The 18,004-nt window shown below is 38.2% G+C and overlaps 1 protein-coding gene across 1 annotated transcript; it reads left to right on the forward strand.

Annotated features, from left to right (window-relative positions):
* The first annotated feature begins 4,846 nt into the window (after positions 1–4,846).
* On the forward strand, positions 4,847–16,657 carry LOC127648047 (eukaryotic translation initiation factor 3 subunit G). The gene is made up of 10 exons (XM_052132632.1): positions 4,847–4,947; positions 5,040–5,086; positions 10,223–10,311; positions 10,394–10,453; positions 10,551–10,655; positions 15,514–15,703; positions 15,851–15,958; positions 16,063–16,199; positions 16,358–16,464; positions 16,547–16,657. Exons 1-10 carry the CDS (start codon positions 4,925–4,927, stop codon positions 16,560–16,562), a joined length of 882 nt encoding a protein of 293 aa, XP_051988592.1. The 5' UTR covers positions 4,847–4,924; the 3' UTR covers positions 16,563–16,657.
* The last annotated feature ends 1,347 nt before the right edge of the window (positions 16,658–18,004 follow it).

Consider the following 18,004-nt stretch of genomic DNA (forward strand, 5'->3'; position numbering starts at 1 on the left):
TAGTTTAATCTTTTGTTCATCGCCACTCACCTCAACACAAGCCAAGAAAAACACTGCTGGGAGGGGTCGCTGCTGCTGCTGCTGCTGCTGCTGCTGCTGCTGCTGCTGCTGCTGCTGCTGCCTGCTGTGTGTGTGTGCGCGATGTGCGGAGCGCAGGAGCGCTTCAGAACTCCTGACCCGATATTTATATACACTATTCAATAAATATATTTGCTTGACAGGGAAGCTGTGCGCATTCTGCGCAAACAGGAATATATATTATTTAAAAAAAAATTTTTTTATAAAGCACCCCAGAAAAAAGGGCACTTTCTCTCCAGGAATAAAAAGGGCAGGTGCCAGAGGGGTTACCAGGATATCATGTTTGGTGGGGCATTTGGCTTGTTTGGGGGGGCAACATAAACAATTGAAAAAAGCGGCGCAAAATTAAGCTATACTACACACAATCTGTTTTAGTGCATATCTTTTTCTAAGCCAGGAACCCAGAGATAGGCACAAGGCCCCTATTAGACTATAGGGCTTAAACTGGATTTTTGTTGTGTCAGACCTCACTCATCTGCTAGTGATGGAAAAATATGCACAAAACAATCCACTTTTAAATTGTAATTTATCATCAGATGCAGAGGTGTTTCCAGAATTGAAGGACATCCGGGGCTTCGCCCAGACAATTTTATTTTCACACTAGCAACCACTTCCCTGTAGTCCAAAGCTGGTGAGAGGGTATTCTTTGAGTTTTGCTCTGGCTGGGCCTGTTTCTACAGTTCCTAAATCTTCCACTCTAGTACTATCCTCAACATCCTCTCTCCTCCCTGAATCATCTGTGATGCAAAAAAACAGATACAGCACATAACTTATTGCAAATCAGCTTCAAACAACTAATTCGTCAAGTGCTACATATGTCAAATTGTGGACCAATACCATTGAAGAAAATGTATTGGGAAGAGCAGATCAGTGGGATTGCCCTAAGATCTACCATGATTCTTGAATTTTCATGTACATTACCATAAAGTCATCACAAAAGAGTTATATTATAGTGAGTAAAGTGAGGTAAAAAAAATATTGAATATAAATAATTTATATTTTTTGACATAAATAGTCAAAATGATGTATAAGATCCTAAGTTAAAGCAATACATGAATGACTTTAGTTCATTGACACACCATGGCATCGAACTGTATATAATTGTCATCATCTCTATGAGAATAATTCATCTGTCAAAATCCTTTCATTATGATCATTGGGATAAACAATGTTTCACTTTTAATTTCTCTAAAGTAAAGTGACTTATTAATTGTTACCAGTTTCCATGCCTGATTCTGGCACAGCTGCTGCTGCTGCTCCTCAGTCTGTTGCTCATCTGTGCTACCCTCTACAAAACCATTTAATCAAAGCAAAGTGTATATTTACTACAAACTAATATCACAAAACAAGTCACACATACATTTTATGTTAATGCTTATTGGTTATCCTTAGCGAAAACAACACCTGATAAACAAAAAAAGTACGCTCCGAACGGGGCTTGAACCGCGGTCTCCGGCATGAGAAGCGATTGCGTTAACCCAGAGCTACCAAACCAAAGCCAGCTAGCTGATGATCTTAACACTTTAAAGGGTAACTAAACCCTAAACCAACTTTTTTTAGTTAATGATCTGTAAGAATGGGGCTTTATTAGTACTGGTCATTGATTCAAGTAATTTTTTTGACATTTGTGTATAAAGTGTTTTAATTCTACAATATATGGTGTAAAAACGTCTGAGTGCTGCCCTTTGCAGGTTGAACGGTGGCTACTGCAGTTGAATTTTCCTATTGGCTGTTTGCGGTAGTTCGTGACGGTAAGCGGTGAGAGCTGACGTAAGCAGGTTCCAGCTCACCACGCCCTTGGTACGAGCTTGACACTGGCCCCGTTCTCCCTTGCACGGCTGCTTCGCTAGCATCGTCGAATGCCGATCGCGATGCGGGAGTTAAAACCGCAGTTTGAGCCAGCGGCTCGAATTGATATGGCTCCGGCCCTGTGTCCACAGACAATTCACCCTCCTCCACTTCAGGTGAAGGTGGGGGAGAAAAGTCCTCGACTTCAAAAGACCGCTCCGTGGGAAAGCTACTTGCGTCACTCCAGTCACTCTCCATTTTAGAGTCTGACAGCAGCTGTCAATTAATCCGTCACTACTAGGGCTTTGACTTTTGCCCAAAAATCATATTCGAAGTTCGTTCGTTTGTTTTTTAATATTAATATTCGAATTTATTCGAATATTTATTAATAATATTTTGACCATTTAATGCCTTCAGTAAAACCTATTTTGGTATCAAATTTAAGTTGTATATGTTCTGTCCACCAGAGGACAGTGTATCACTCAATGTCAATAGGCAAGCAATGATGTTTTCACAAGAAAAAACAAACTGTCACGATTGTTTTTATTTTATTTTTTATTATAATTTATCATCAGACCCTGGAATCACAAACAGTATGCACAGCAATATGTGAGCGTAACAGATTGTTTCGTTTACATGTTCTATCAGCCAGCCATTACTGACACATTGTTTAGCGATCTGACAGCAATTACCAATAGAACAAGGCACTTTGAGATGTAAATCGAACACTCGGGATGCATTCTCCTCCTCAATCTCGATCAATCATGTAGATTAGAACACTTCGAGATGCAGCGCTATCCCCAACAATCAAACATTTAGCCTAGGCTAAATTAGAACTCGCCATTATGGGCTTTCTGGCTGGCCGTGGGAGAAACAAAAAAACAATCCGTGGCAACGGTTTTGCTATCCGTCCACCCGTATATAAACTGTACTCACAAATTCTCAAACTGTTCCCTCGGTTTAACAAATCGTGCCCACAGAATCTAAACCGTACTCACAAGTTTCTAATCCGCGCTCTCAGATTTGGAAACCGTGCCTTCAGTTTTTGCAATCTGTATCCACTAATTCAAATCTGTCGCTCTATTTTGACGGGCATATGGGAGGCCTCGTGAAGGAGATAGCATGGAGTCGATTCTGACCTGCCTCGCCCCCGATCCCGAGTCCTCTTCCAGTTTCCCGGGATGTAGTGTTAACAGGTGGGCTCTCATATTGCTGGTTGTTGCGTGGTAGGTTAGTTTGGTCCTACACACTTTACACACCACTTTGTCTTTGCTCGTGATGTTTCCCTTTTTTGGAACCCAAAGTAGCACCACACGTTGCTTTTTAGATTTTCAGGAGTGTATATTTCGAACTCCTCAGGCGTGTTTGTAGGCGCTGGCGCTGCCATTGTTTTTGTTTACAGAATAGGCGCGCTTAGTAACCATGACGCTAACGTCACCTACGACGACGCTATGCTAACGGCCCAGATGACCAATAATAGCCTTGTTAATGAACTTGCGATTCACAACTTCACCAGGCGTGAAAAAGCCTCGGAATTTTAATTGAAAACAACGTTTCAAGCAAACCCATTTACAAAAATAAATAAATGCACATAACATATTCGAATATTAAAGGCTGCCTATTATTCATTAGAATATCTTTTTTTATATATATATTCGAATTATATTCGAATAAGGAAGTTCGGAGTCAAAGCCCTAGTCACTACGGGTCTCAGGTGCACGCCAGGAGATGCTCTCCTGCTCTTTCTGTGACTACAACTTAGAGAGCAGACTTGAAACAAATGTGGCATGTCTTATTCATAGTCTCACAGCACCTTTAAATGGTGCACTCATTATTTTTTTTTTATGTCGAAGTATGGCTTATATTGACACCTAGTGGCCTGAATGCAGCATCAATCATACAGTAGTTTTCAGTTACCAGCGCCATTGTAGAAATTCACTATGCACAGTATACCAGGATTAATTTATTCAATTAATGAAAGTATCCAATAACAGCAGTTACTGAGATAAAGCAAGTAGTATCAAAGACTTTCTAGCAAGTCTGTTCACTGTCAGCCATCTTTGGAACACTCTCGGGAAGCTAATTCCTGTCATGCCATTGCAGCTGATGGTTGATGAAGATTATGATCAAAGAACATATTTCAAATCAGCAATAAAGTCTGACAATACTGCTATCATAAATTGTTGTTTGAACTACTTTATTATGCGGCGGATCAGAATCTGTCATTGCTGGTTCAAACTAAATGATGCGTCCAAGCATTTGTTAGTAATTAAAAAATGTCACTTCAGAAATAGTATCATGGCTTGTGCTGTTTGGAACAAGTTATTGGATAAACAAGGATGTGTGTGTGTGTGTGTGTGTGTGTGTGTGAGAGAGAGAGACGGAGTGTGTGTGATCACCTGTTGCCCCACCCAAGCAGAGATGCTGTCAGCTTTCTGGAGATCAGCTTTCTCAGTGGAAAAATCGCCATCCAAGCAAGGGTATTTCTCCCTGTTTTGCAGTAGCTGGTGCGCAAGAATCAATCACTATAGAAACCGCAATGTCCTCCATTTTAAACAGTGTGTCCACTCCAATGTGGAAAGTCATATATATATGGACACTCCCCATATGCGTTAGCAAATGCAATGTCTCCTTACCTTTGTCTCAGGGGACCGAGGTTACGTACATTTTCCTTTGCTGATTTATTTGCCTATTAGAAGAATGCAATGCTTTAAAATAAATTGTAATGAACAAATTTAGTGATTTTAACCCAGATAATAAAACAACTTTTTAATGTGTTGCCATCCAGGAAGTCAACTGAAGCCCCCACTGGCTCAGCTGACCGTTATTTTCCATGGCAACATAAAATTTAAATAAAAGTTAGCCTATGGGTCTGCTGTTTTACATTTCGACATTCAGCATTTTAGACAACTAACTTTTAAGACTAGTCTAAAACGGTTTTATGCAGCCTGCCCTGAGCAGTCCGCCGCGCGCACAGGAGTCGCTGTAGCACCGCGTGCCCTCTCAGCGCCACATCCCGGGAAACGCTTACTCTCGAGACTGCAGACATCCGGTAAAGATGCCTTCGGTTGAATACGACGAGTAAGTCTTCATCTTAATGAAAATACGTTGTTTTTATTTATTTATGTGTTATGATGGTGTTGGGGAAACTAATGGCGTTTATTTTTCCACAGCTCAAAGCCGAGTTGGGCCGATCAGGTGGAAGAGGAGGGAGATGAAGGTACGAGGCCGCAGCCAGCGCTCATTTATCACACACATCCACGTGTCTAAACACACCGATTATAAAACTGATATTAACAGCTATAGGAGAACATTCGTTTACAGACTTAAAACACAGTGTCGTGTGGAAGATATAGTCAGTGCACAGGACACCAGAGTGCGGTAATCACATTTTCAAGCCTCCGTGCTAATCACATTTTCAAGCCAAACCAACTTCGCATGCAAGAATAGGTTTTCTTTGCCTTGCACATAACCATTTGATATTATGACATCACAAAAAATATTAAATGTTTTTAAATACATCGCTTTCATGACACAAGGCTCTGTTTGTGGAATTACATTCTATATGTTTTCTAATAAATATATTCACGTAAATGTTTGTAATATTCTAACTCCATTAAACTCAACTCAAAATGTTTTTGGGAGTAAATGTTCAGTACTTTTTATACAGATATTATAATTTTATAGTCACTGTGTTTAATAGATTTATAGGGATAATTGAATCTGTATAAAAAGTACTGAACATTTACACCCATAAATGTATAGAATGTAAATTCCACAAACAGAGTCTTGTGTCATGAAAGGGATATTTTTAAGAACATTTCATATTTGTTGTGATGTCATAATATCAAATGGATAAATTGTTTAATTGATTTATAGGGCTAATTGTGACGTAAAAATCCTGCAGATCACTGATTGCTCAGGGAGAATAGTCACTTCCAGCGTCACTGGATTTCCGACATGTGACATCAACACGATAGTTTTAAAGTTAGCTACAGCGATAACAGTATCATTTGTTCACGTGATTGCAAATTTTAAAGTTGTTAATAAAAACGACTAGCTTTGTTATATTGTAACTAGACAATATCTCTTAAGAATAAATCCAGATGAACCTAATATAAAAATTTTGTATAGTATACACACACAAGTTCATATGCATTGTGTGTGTGTGTGTATGTGTGTGTGTGTATGTATATATATATATATGTATAATACACACACATATACACATACACAGACATACATGAATTTACCTTTACTTCATTTTTGGAATATGTACATACCAGCAGTTAATTATTTCAACAATCCCCTGATCTTTTAAATCATAATTAGAAATAAGTTTATTGACATATGCACACTCAAGGTAATCATACATATTTATATGTTCATTAACAAAAGCTTCCAAGTACATTACAAAATTGACTTAAACTGAACAATACAATAAAAATGTGGGAACAAATCTGCTAATGTATTTAACAACAATCCCACATTATTCAGCTTTCAAAAGAATGGTAGCAAGACAAGCCATCAGAGCTAGTGGCAACAGTTCTCCACAGTAGCACGGTGACACTGGAGGCAACATCTTCTGATATGCTGGCATTTCAGGCAGTGACGTTCAGCCTGAAACAGAAGACACAGAGAAAAACATCACAGTATGTCTTCCCTGCTTGTCCATGTTCAAAGAGGCTGTGGTAGGGCACATAGCAGGCTTTGCAGTTAAAACAACTATGAAGATGATTCTGTGCACTACCTGTTTATCAGCACTCGGTGTTGAGAGCTCTTCCCAAGATGTACACCGTAATCGACATGAAGTCCTGAGGTGGATTTATAAGACCATCAGACAGCGTCCTGATAGTCTGCAAGACAGCTGTGAGATTTCTTCAACAGCACACACTCACAAGGCCCATCTCTGTCCCCACAAATGTTCTGGATCTCCATGGTGGTTCTGCATTCAAGGAACTTGAGGCAAACATGTTCAGCCTAGAACCATACAACAATCACATCTTCATACTCAAAGTGCATTGCAGAAAGCTGCACAAACATCAGGCTCCACTTCATTACCAAGGAAACATGTGCTGCATCACACTCCAAACGGCTTAAGAAAACTCTGGGCAAGCTTGTACAGCAAAATAGAAGAAAAATGAAAAGTTTGATATGAAGATCAGGGGCCGGTTGCACCAGTTATACGAAAGTTTAAACTTAACCTAGTTGTGGCTTAAATGGGCACGAAGTCACAATTTACGCACTACTAAATATTAAACTTCAGTAGAACGTAACCCTACGTATAAACTAAATATTTACGGAAGACTCCGAGCAGGTGTAAATGATGGAATAAAAAAGCAGACTGATATTTTATGACATCAATAAGCTCATGACAGGCATCAATCAAATAATTGTGATTATGACAATTAATTGACTGTTTTAGGTGTTTCATAAATATGATGATTAATTACCATAAAAACTAACTAATTCATTTATACAAATTTTTACAAGCTTGAGTCCTATAATAAAATAAGGGTATGATTTCCTTTTCAGGCTTCAAAAACATATGAATGACAGTCAAATATAAAAGTATAAAATGTGAAATAATTAAAATAATATCTTAATTATCAAAATATGTCTCTCAAGAGAGCTGCTCTTGTGACGGTTACGTGAGCAAACAAGGTTTGTACATCAACCGTAACAAATTCAAATTGAAGTTCACGGCTTTTTAATACTTCTGTGTACAAATATGAAGGGTGCTTATTGGATCAATGCAGGTAAACGTCATAGTATGCGACTACGCATCACTTTACGGAGAGTTTACGACTTACTAGTTAAGACTTGCCTTAAGAACAGGTGAAGCAACAAAATTAAGCACCGACTTAGTTGCAAACTAACTAGTAGTTACAAAGACTTGAACTTTATACCCCAACTTAAGACCTTACGCACAGCTATTTACTCAACCTCATGTCCTTCCAAACCTGTATGACTTTTTCTGTGGAACACAAAAGATGACATTTAAAAAAAAAATGTTGTCCATATAATGAAAGTCGTTGGTGACCAAAACAAGCTATTTTGCTCACCATTTACTTTCCTTATATGGAATACAAAATATATTTTTGGGGGTTCTGCAAAAGAAAGTCACATGGATTTGGAAGGACATGAGGTTGAGTATATGATGACAGAATTTACATATTTGGGTCAACTTTTCTATTAATATTAAATGTTATAACTATTTGAAACACAGTAATTTTATGAGACTTATACTGCATGTTGCAAAAGTATCTTCATTGCAAATAAAAACAGATAGTATAATATTTTTTACTCCTGTTGCAAACCAATTCCAGTTTTATCTAACATTCAGTGGGATGTTTATTGAAATCCAAACGGCAAACTTACCTTGTTTAACTTCAACAATATCCATGTGCTCCTTGTCAGGGCTGGAAAGAGAAATCGGCCCGGGATTTGACATAACTGGCCCAAAAGTTGTTGGGGGGGGGGAAGAGTGTTCGCTAACGCGGCGGCTCGTTTTAGATTATCGCGGCCGACACAGCAGCCCGCTCGGTTCTCCCGATGGCCAGTCCACCCTGATCGGCCCCAAAGTGCGTCGGTCCACCGGAAAAATGTCCGGTAGGCCAGATTACCAGTCCAGCCCTGCTCCTCGTCTATTCCAAATGATCACTTTATAAATGATGCCCGTGAGCTGGTCCGTATTCAGGCCTGCACTGCAAAAAGTACAAATCACACACAGAGAATTAATGAAAGCCCACATTATATTTATCATATGTAACCGGTGTTGATTTGCAATTAGATATTCAACTTGACCAAAAAAGCTGACTTAGGAAAATAACCACAATGAGTAACAGTATAACTCACTAAGTTAACGTTAGCTGCATAGCTAATATTCATTTATCCTAAGAAAATAACCACAATGCACGTTCAACGTAAACAAAAGCTACAAAGCAAAATTATGTATTCAGAATAAAAACTTTAAAGTCTGCAAAAAATATGTTTGAAAATGTCTACTGATATCTTACCTCAGTTTCTTAAACTTGTCTCTATTGAGGTAACACGTGCGCCACTGAACGTAATGCTGCTGCAATAAAGAGTAACATAACACGCTCACACTTAGAATAAGCAGGGGGAAAAAATGAAAGTCAAATTAAATAATGAATTACATATTTAGGAAGATTGCATTGTGATGCAGTGTATGCAGACATAAAACATTTTTTTTAATGTGACTGGATAGGCAAAAATGACTCACCAAAACAGATGATTTCCCATTGAGACCCATAGGAGTACAGAATGTTAGGGAATACCAAGATGGCGGCACAGTAGCTTCACTGTTGTGACGTCATGAGCTATCCAGTTATATATAGATCAGTGGTCCTGTTACATTTGACATAAATAAAACACAGAATTCCACAAAAAGAACATCATATCTACAGTCAAGCATGGTGGTGTTGTGGGGATGCTTTGCTGCTTTAGGGACAGTGTGACTTGCAATAATTGAGGGAAACATGAATTCTGCTCTACCAAAAAATCCTAAAGGAGAACGTCCGGTCATCAGTCCTGTCATAAGTCTGAGAGTTTTGATTATGAGTTTCTGGATTATGCAGCAAGACAATATAATATATATTAGTATAATATAATCCAAATAATAGGAGTAAATCCACCTCTGAATGGATCTGGAGTGGGAGGTTTTCCTTGTATCTGGATTAACCGTGCATGTATACTATATATAGTAATTATACATAGTTGTTAAAAAAGGTCATCCACATCGGGCAATTAGGCAAAGAAATGTGTTCCAAAATGTACTTTGATAAACCCTTTGGCATTTTAGTTTCCTGAACAAAATAAACGGGTTGGAACCAGATACCCGCATTTAAAAATAAAGTTTTCACTCCAGAACAATTGGAAAATCTTTTTTTCAGTTACGTTCTGCTAAAAATGTAGTTCAGTTTTTGGATATCGTTCCTTGAACCGTATTTAGTCTGCTATAAACTATACACATTTATACACACCAGTGTGAAATATTGAATGCTCTTGACATTTGCATATATGCGCTTAAGTACATTGGGGAATCCCAAAGTTTTCGTGACTGAAAGCCCAATACAACCCACAATGTCATGTTTATTACGTTTATGTGATTGAGACGCATTTCTACGGTTCATGTAAAAGGGGATGCCGCTTTATCACAATAAGCCACTTTCTGGTGACCAGATAAATGTAGGAAGCCAACAAAATGGTGTAGAATCATATTAGATATGCTGCTGTCATAGTTTGACATGTCATGATAACTACCCATTTATAGATTCTCTCTCATCAGTCAGTGCATCTTAAAACTCTCTACAAACTTTAATTTCTTTAATAGGTTCACTCCCTTCACCAAAAGAGACAGTCAAAGGTAATATTAAGACTGTCACAGAATACAAGATTGATGAAGATGGCAAGAAGTTTAAGGTGAGCAGGGGTTTATTTTTCTTTACCTTGAAAAATTATCAGAAAATGCAGGTCTATATTTTTATTTTATTTTTTGGACCAGATTGTCAGGACTTTCAAAATTGAGACACGGAAGGCCTCTAAAGCAGTTGCCAGGAGGAAGGTATAATGTCTTTGTCTCATTTACTTTATTCTGCCGTTATTTTAGCTATCTAGACAAATTATGATTTCTATTTTTCTTTGTGTTCCCCCCCTAACAGAACTGGAAGAAATTTGGCAATTCTGAGTTTGACGCACCAGGTCCCAATGTTGCCACCACGACTGTGAGTGATGATGTCTTCATGACCTTCATCTCCAGTAAAGAGGTATGACGATTATGGCCTCAATCTTTTGCATTATAGGCGATATGCATGAAGAATGTAAATTACCAAAAACAGAAGGGAAATAATGCTAAAGTGGAGATTGACTAGGCAGGGTGGACAATTTATAATAAAAAGTACTTTAATATTGATCTGTTTCTCACCCACACCTATCATATTTCTTCTGAAGACATGGATTAAACCACTGGAGTTTTATGGATTATTTTATGCTTTTTATTTATTTTTATTTTTTTATATTTTGAAACCCATTCACTTGCATTGTGTGGACCTACATAGCTGAGATGAAGGAAAGTCATACACATTTGGGGTAGCATGAGAGTAAGTGATGAGATTTTTTGGGTGAAATGTACCTTTAATTTGTGACATGCAGAAGTGTTACCCACCACAGGGTTACTGCGGGTCCTTAAAAAGTCTTACATTTTAATTTTTTTTTAAGGCCATAAAAAGTCTTAAATATCTTACATTTTGGGGTTTGAATAGACGAGATGCTTAAAACAGCAGAATCTGTGCGAGTCAAATTCATCTCTTTCTCTTCCTCTCGTGCATCCGTCATTTAGCAGCTGACGCTTGAGTTTAGTGTGGGCATGCGCAGGGAAGCGTATTTTTGATGAACTTACGAAGTTACATGTGAATAAACCTTCGTAAACCCATTAATCCGAAATGCAAATGCCGTTATTTTGCGTCTCTGCTAGCGAGCGATGCGCTAACACTGTCGCTCCTGCTTATAATTGACAAAGCTGTCAACATTTTAATTTGCAAGCGCACAAGGTTGGATCAGACTTTTGACGCCTTTCAAAATGTTGCGCTTCCTTATTTGACATCACCTTTGACAATAATTGTAATGCAAACAGAGCTACTCAACTGCAGAGTTACAATTGTTATATCTCTCATATCATCTGACATATTCAGGGATTTCTCTGCCATTTGAATCAGTCAATTTAAAAAAAAATATATATATATATATACAAAACAATTATGTAATTATATCAAATATAATATTAATAATATACATAATATGAAATTTAATATTTAATCTAATTTAATATTTAGTATAGAAACTGTTGCAATGCTGCACAGTTCTTTCATCATTTAATCTGTTAATGTTCAACTTTAAACAGCCATTTTTAAGGTAACTGACTAGATGTTACACACAAAAATGAAAATTGTCATCACTTTCATGCTGTTGCAAACTTGTATGAGATATTAGGGCGTTTCAGTCACCATTTACTTACATTGACAGACTAAACATTTTGCTTAACAAATTTTTGTTCCATGGCAGAGCAAAATTCATTCAGACTTAAGGGAGAGCAGTGATGACAGAAATACATTTTTTTAATGAACTGCCCTTTAACTGCTTGCTGAAGTATTTGTTAGTTATCTGCCAAGAAAAAAAAAATATGAATGTTATTCAGCACGTGCTAGACCTTAATCACAGCAGTGCCATATTACATTTTGATGAGAATATACCGTACAGCCTTGTTGTCAGACTCTTCATTGAGCTGTACTGCAGTTTAAAGTGTTTTTGGATCGTTCTGTGTACAAAACATTGGAAAAATCTCTTCAAGGACACTCCGTAGACAAAAATCTCCAGACAACATGAGTTGTGGAAAATCAGATGGGATATTAGAGCTTTTTTAATAGCTTCATACCATTTGTGCCATTGAAGAGACTAAGTCTATCCCTCACAGCCTCGTTTCCATTCCCATTAAAAATCAAACATGGCGCTACTGTGAATAAGGTCTATAGGACAATCTTCTCATTTACAAAAATGTCAGCGCATACGCAGTAAGTGGTGGCAGAAAGCCTGCTGACTGTTGCATTAGATTTGACAGATTAGATGATTCAATGAAAGTATGGCACAAAACCATCATAAATGCAGACATATTCTTAGCTATACAATTACTATAATGATAAGAACAAACATGTAATCATGTTTGCTATAAATTTATGCTGCAAAGTTGTGAGTTGAAAGGATCTTCTCAGTTCAGTCATCTCTGTTGATGATTTTGACTCAACAGTTTTCAATGAGAGCCCTCAGAATAATTTTTCAACAATGTAATCTGATAAAAGTTTATTTTGTACTTATGGTTTTTGCCACCACTTCCGTATTTGACATAAGCGGGGACGTTGCCAAAGCATTGGTCTAATGCATCACGTCTTGGTAGAAAGCAAGTGACTAAAGAGAAGGGTCACAATATAGGCTACATATTTAAGGCTACATGCATTCATAATGAATTAATTTAGAGTTTTAATGTTGTATTAACTTATTTAAAAAAAGAAAACACATAAATACACAATAAAATATAAAAACATGTCCTGAATAGGGCTGGGTATCAAGTTTGATACATTTTAGGCACCGACAGAATTGCCTCTAAACAATCGAGTATCAAACAATGTCTTGGTGTTCGTTATCCAATTTTGATACCTAAGGGGTTAATCACGTCAACGTCAGTGATAAGCATGTAGAAGCATGATGTGCCCAAATATAAAAGTGGCTGTGTTTAGGCATCAAGATAAAACACTAGTTTACGCCAGTTACGACCAGAGACGCACGCGGCTCACACGTGAGGCTTTAGTGTGTATGCGTCTCGAAATAGATGTAAAAGATGTTGGAAAGATCAAAAGTGTGGCTACATTTCACCAGGCTCAATGCCAACAGCGTGCAATGCAATATTTGCGACAAGATAATTGTCATCAACACGACAAATCTGATGAAGCGCTTGACAGTGCACAGAATAAACTTAAGAGCAGAAAGTTGCTCCCTCTTCGACTGCAAGAAGAAAGAGTCGGTGCAGTCATCCTCCTGCCACAGAACTTCCTTGAACATGCCCACCACACGAGTCCTCCTACAAAACTACTGATTAATGCAGTGGTGCTATGACTGGGACTCTGATAGGTAGGTTAACGTTTTGCAAACAAATCTACAAGCAAAATCGGCTTACTTGTAGTGGTACATGCTTGTGTGCGGTGACATAGTCCTATAAACTGGGACCTACGTAACGTTAGATATTGTTTGGATGTATGGCTGTAGATCGCTAAATCGATGCTAAAAATGCTTTAAGGTGGTCAGTAACTGATCAAGTTTAACTCGCATTAAACCGTACTTATCCTTAGGGTTGGATGAATGAACAGCTTTCTTGTTTTTTTTCCTATTCACATTAATGTTATAGCCTCTGCTGCTTCCGACCCTAGCATGAGGAGACCAGAAGTCTCAGGAGATGAATCTTTGAGTCTGTAAAACAAACAGTCAACAAACTGAAAAAATGTAACAAAAGTATTTTTTGAGGTAATGTTTGTAATCTTGTTCAAACGGATTTCATAGAATTGGCATCGAAAAAAAGTATCGTTTAGGAACCGGTATCGAAGTCAAGATGGCAATATCGTTTTTTTTTTTTTCAACGATACCCTGCCCTAGTCCCGAGACTTCCAAGTAGTCTCAGTGGTTTTGTATTTACCAGCTAATGAATTGCGAAAGCAGTCTTTTATTTGGCCTAGTCTTCCATTTCATTCCTTCAAACCTGCAGAAACCCTGCACCACTGTGTGGTAAAGGACAATCTGTTGAGTTTGCATTAAAAGCTATTGAAATATCTACAGTAAACAAATGTTTTCATGCTCCGCTCAAATATTTTATAGGCTAACCCTTTTTGAGTGGAAACTTTGTAAAAGAATTTCAGATAAATCCCATATCCAGTAATCACAAATAACTGGAAAAGTCATGGAAATTCAATGTTCAAGGTATAGTAACCCTGCCTGTTACTATCAGGGCTTAAAGTATTCCGGCCGGGGGCCGGATTTCCGGCTTGAGGGCAGGTCCGGCCTCAGGCGCAGGCAAAATGTATTTATCAGGCTGCAAATTACAGTCGGAGGCACTTTCGGCGCGGACGCGCTTGGAAAAAACGAGCACGTCGCTTCCATTATGAGCACGCATACTGCGCGGCTACATTTGAAATAACGAACTTGAGCACACAAAAGACGCGATATGTGAACAGGCCCTAATCTGACTTAAATAAAATACCGGTCCCCTTCAACCTACCACCTTGATTCAAGAGTCAGCACGCACAGCTGTCACAGCCAATGGGAGCATGATATTAGGTTGTCTTAGCCAATTGCTAGAGAGGAGGGCGGGTCTTGTGCAGGAAGTGAACCAGTTCGCAGTTAGCTTGTACACACTCTATGGAGAATGGAGTTTATCAAACCAGGAGAAAATACATCTGCTTTGGAGAAGAAAGTAAAAAACAAGTGGCGCTGGGCATGGCTTGAAGAAAGAGGACAAAATGGGAAGGCTTTAGGCACTTGGTGCAGTAAACTTCCGGAGCCTGGAGCTTGTTTTTGCATAGTTTGCCACAAAAAGCTTCACTATGCCACTAGCGGTAAAAAAAACACTTGTCCGTCATGATGGAGATAAGACGCACAGGGCTATCGTCTACAGCGATTCGCCATTCAATAAATATTGGCACAAACATTCATGTTATGTTATTTTCTTGACACAGTAAGCCTAGTACTGCAGAAGTTTCAATTATTTTGGCACAATAGTTGTTAATGCGTTGAAAATATGACTGTGCTGTTGCTCATAGAATTGGTTAATAGAAAAAACGGGCTTGGTAAAAGTCCTGGTTGAGCCACAGAAAGTTCAGGCTCAGGATTTTTTTTCACTTTAAGCCCTGTACTATACTGATTTTTCATTTGCTTGCATCTCTCTAAAATAACCGGTCTAGTTTTTATGGTTCATCAGTTTGCTTATTTTAGCTATTCTGAGTACTACTGACATTTTAGGCCTCAGAGTGTTTTACTTCCCTGTTGTACCAATGCAACCAGGAATTGATTTGCCCGAATGTTTTACAGGACTTGAATGCCCAAGACCAGGATGAGGATCCCATGAACAAACTGAAAGGACAGAAGATTGTGTCCTGCCGTATTTGCAAAGGGGATCACTGGACCACACGCTGTCCATACAAGGACACGCTTGGCCCAATGCAAAAGGAACTGGCCGAGCAGTTGGGCCTGTCGACGGGAGACAAAGAGAAAGGGGCAGGTATGATAACACAGGGCTGAATTAAGACCTTCATGATTACCTGTTAAAGGGATAGTTCACCCCAAAAAATTTAATTAGGTGACTGTCATCATTTACTCACCTTTGTGTAATTCTAATCTCATATGATGTTCTTTCTTTGATATCTAGAGCCTGAACCTGCTCAGCCAGTCCAGAGTAAGACTGGGAAATATGTTCCCCCCAGCCTGCGGGACGGTGCTACGCGCAGAGGAGAGTCAATGCAGCCTAACCGCAGAGGTGTGTGTTTGGAATTATTGGCAATTGCATGCCGTTTTCAAACAATGAACTCAATCCAGACTTAGTTCTTACTGAGTGGTAATATGTTGGTCGTTTCTCTGCAGCTGATGATAATGCTACAATCCGTGTGACAAACCTGTCCGAGGACACCAGAGAGACCGATCTGCAGGAGCTGTTCAGACCTTTCGGTTCCATCTCTAGGATCTATCTGGCCAAGGACAAGAATACAGGCCAATCTAAGGTGAGAGATGTGAAACAAATATTCATCACACATAGAGAAGTTTAAGATTCAAGTTGACTCATCCACTTGAACAGTCAAGTTGAGAACCAAAAGGAACATTAGTGTGAATTTATATTTGAAAGGTCACATCTGAGTAACCTATTTTTCCTCCACTCCAGGGCTTTGCCTTCATCAGCTTCCACCGCCGTGAGGATGCTGCTAGAGCCATTGCTGGTGTGTCAGGATTTGGATATGATCATCTCATTCTCAACGTGGAATGGGCCAAGTAAGTTCTCCAGGAACCAAGCCTGGATAAAGCACCTTTTTGTGTTTGCTCTGATCCAATAATGATTTTCTTTTTCCTGCAGACCCTCAAACAACTGAGTTTCAGAAATATTCCAGGAGGCCTGAAGTGTTCTCCCAATTGTCCAAGGCAGTGATCCAAATAAATTCAAATGATAAATCCATTTGTCCTGTCTGTCTTCATATCCTTGTTCATATTGTCATTTTTTAATTAGCTGATTCCAAGCTGATCTAAGAAATAATGCAGCTGTGCTGTTTTTAGAAAGGTTCGGTACAAAGCCATTTGTGGCACAATGTTGATTACCACAGTTAATTTGGACTTGTCCCTCCTTTTAATAAAAAAAGGCGACCAATATTTTTTTACGTTAAAATATAAGATGTAAACTGACAAAAATCAAACCTTTTCAGTGTCAAGTTATAGGCAATTTGACATTACATAGTCATAACTATCCCTAAAACTGAAGTTGTTTAAATCAATATTTGTAAAGAATTAAATGATTTAAGTCACATCTCTGCCTTTAAATCTAGAAATTGACCCCATTCATTTTCATTGTAAGTGCCGCAATGTAACTGTGACAAGTCTTTTTTTGTTAAAAATGCTGTTGATTGAGCTTGAATTGAACACAGAATATTTACGGGTAAAACAAAACGGTATTATTTACAGCCAGTCTCGATGCAGTCAATTGTTTTTATGTACATTAAGCGCTTCAAGCTGCCAAAATCTGTTGCTAAAACGGACCTTGGTTTATTTCAATGTATTTGGATAGCATCTTTGGCATGCTGTCAACTACTATTTGTCCCTCAGCTCACTCTGAATGAACAAATGAGACATGCATTTAACATGCCAGATTAGACTGCAGCCATACAAATTAACTTTTTGAAACTAGAACACCTGGAAATTAGATGTGTGACTAAGACTGGTGTGTTCTACAGTCAAATCCATATTATAACCAACTTAAAAAGAAAATGACCTTTTGGCCCACATGAGAAACATTAGTCCCACTTCAAAATTTAATTTTAAAACCAGTGTTTGTAACTGCAATTTACAAATTTAAAGACATTTTTACTGGTACATTCATAAATGGTTTTAAATATGCAAGACCTTTCTATTTTAAACTTTCTGGCCTGTTAAAATAGCATTAAGTATAAAATCTCACTTGCAGAGGAGCAAGTTGAAATTGGCTCAATGTCAGATGCTATTCAAATTGAAAATAATCTGGAATATTACAAACCATTTTTAAAACCAAAATCAGACCGGATACAATTCCAAACAAGTGAGTGTAAATTTTGTAATTTACAGGATAAAGCTTGTACATTATGCATATTTGTCAGAATGATCAAGAATTAGGAAAACATTGACCACTATAATTTAAATTTCAAACTTATTTCAGCATTAACACAAACCAGAAAAATGTAATATTAGTAGGGTGCAAACACCCATGCTTATTAAAGAGTAAAAAAAAAAAAAAGATCCCTTCAGGACCATTTATAACAATCCATGGAACATAAGGGTGCAAGTCCAT

The sequence above is a fragment of the Xyrauchen texanus genome, chromosome 8, assembly GCF_025860055.1.
Source record: "Xyrauchen texanus isolate HMW12.3.18 chromosome 8, RBS_HiC_50CHRs, whole genome shotgun sequence".
Taxonomy (NCBI): domain Eukaryota; kingdom Metazoa; phylum Chordata; class Actinopteri; order Cypriniformes; family Catostomidae; genus Xyrauchen; species Xyrauchen texanus.

Bases quoted from the DNA above. Each gene is read 5' to 3' on its own strand.
- LOC127648047 (XM_052132632.1), top strand. From the start codon at position 4,925: ATGCCTTCGGTTGAATACGACGA. The intron at 5,087-10,222 runs GTACGAGGCCGC...TTTCTTTAATAG, and splicing joins GGAAGAGGAGGGAGATGAAG to GTTCACTCCCTTCACCAAAA. The intron at 10,656-15,513 runs GTATGACGATTA...AATGTTTTACAG, and splicing joins CCTTCATCTCCAGTAAAGAG to GACTTGAATGCCCAAGACCA.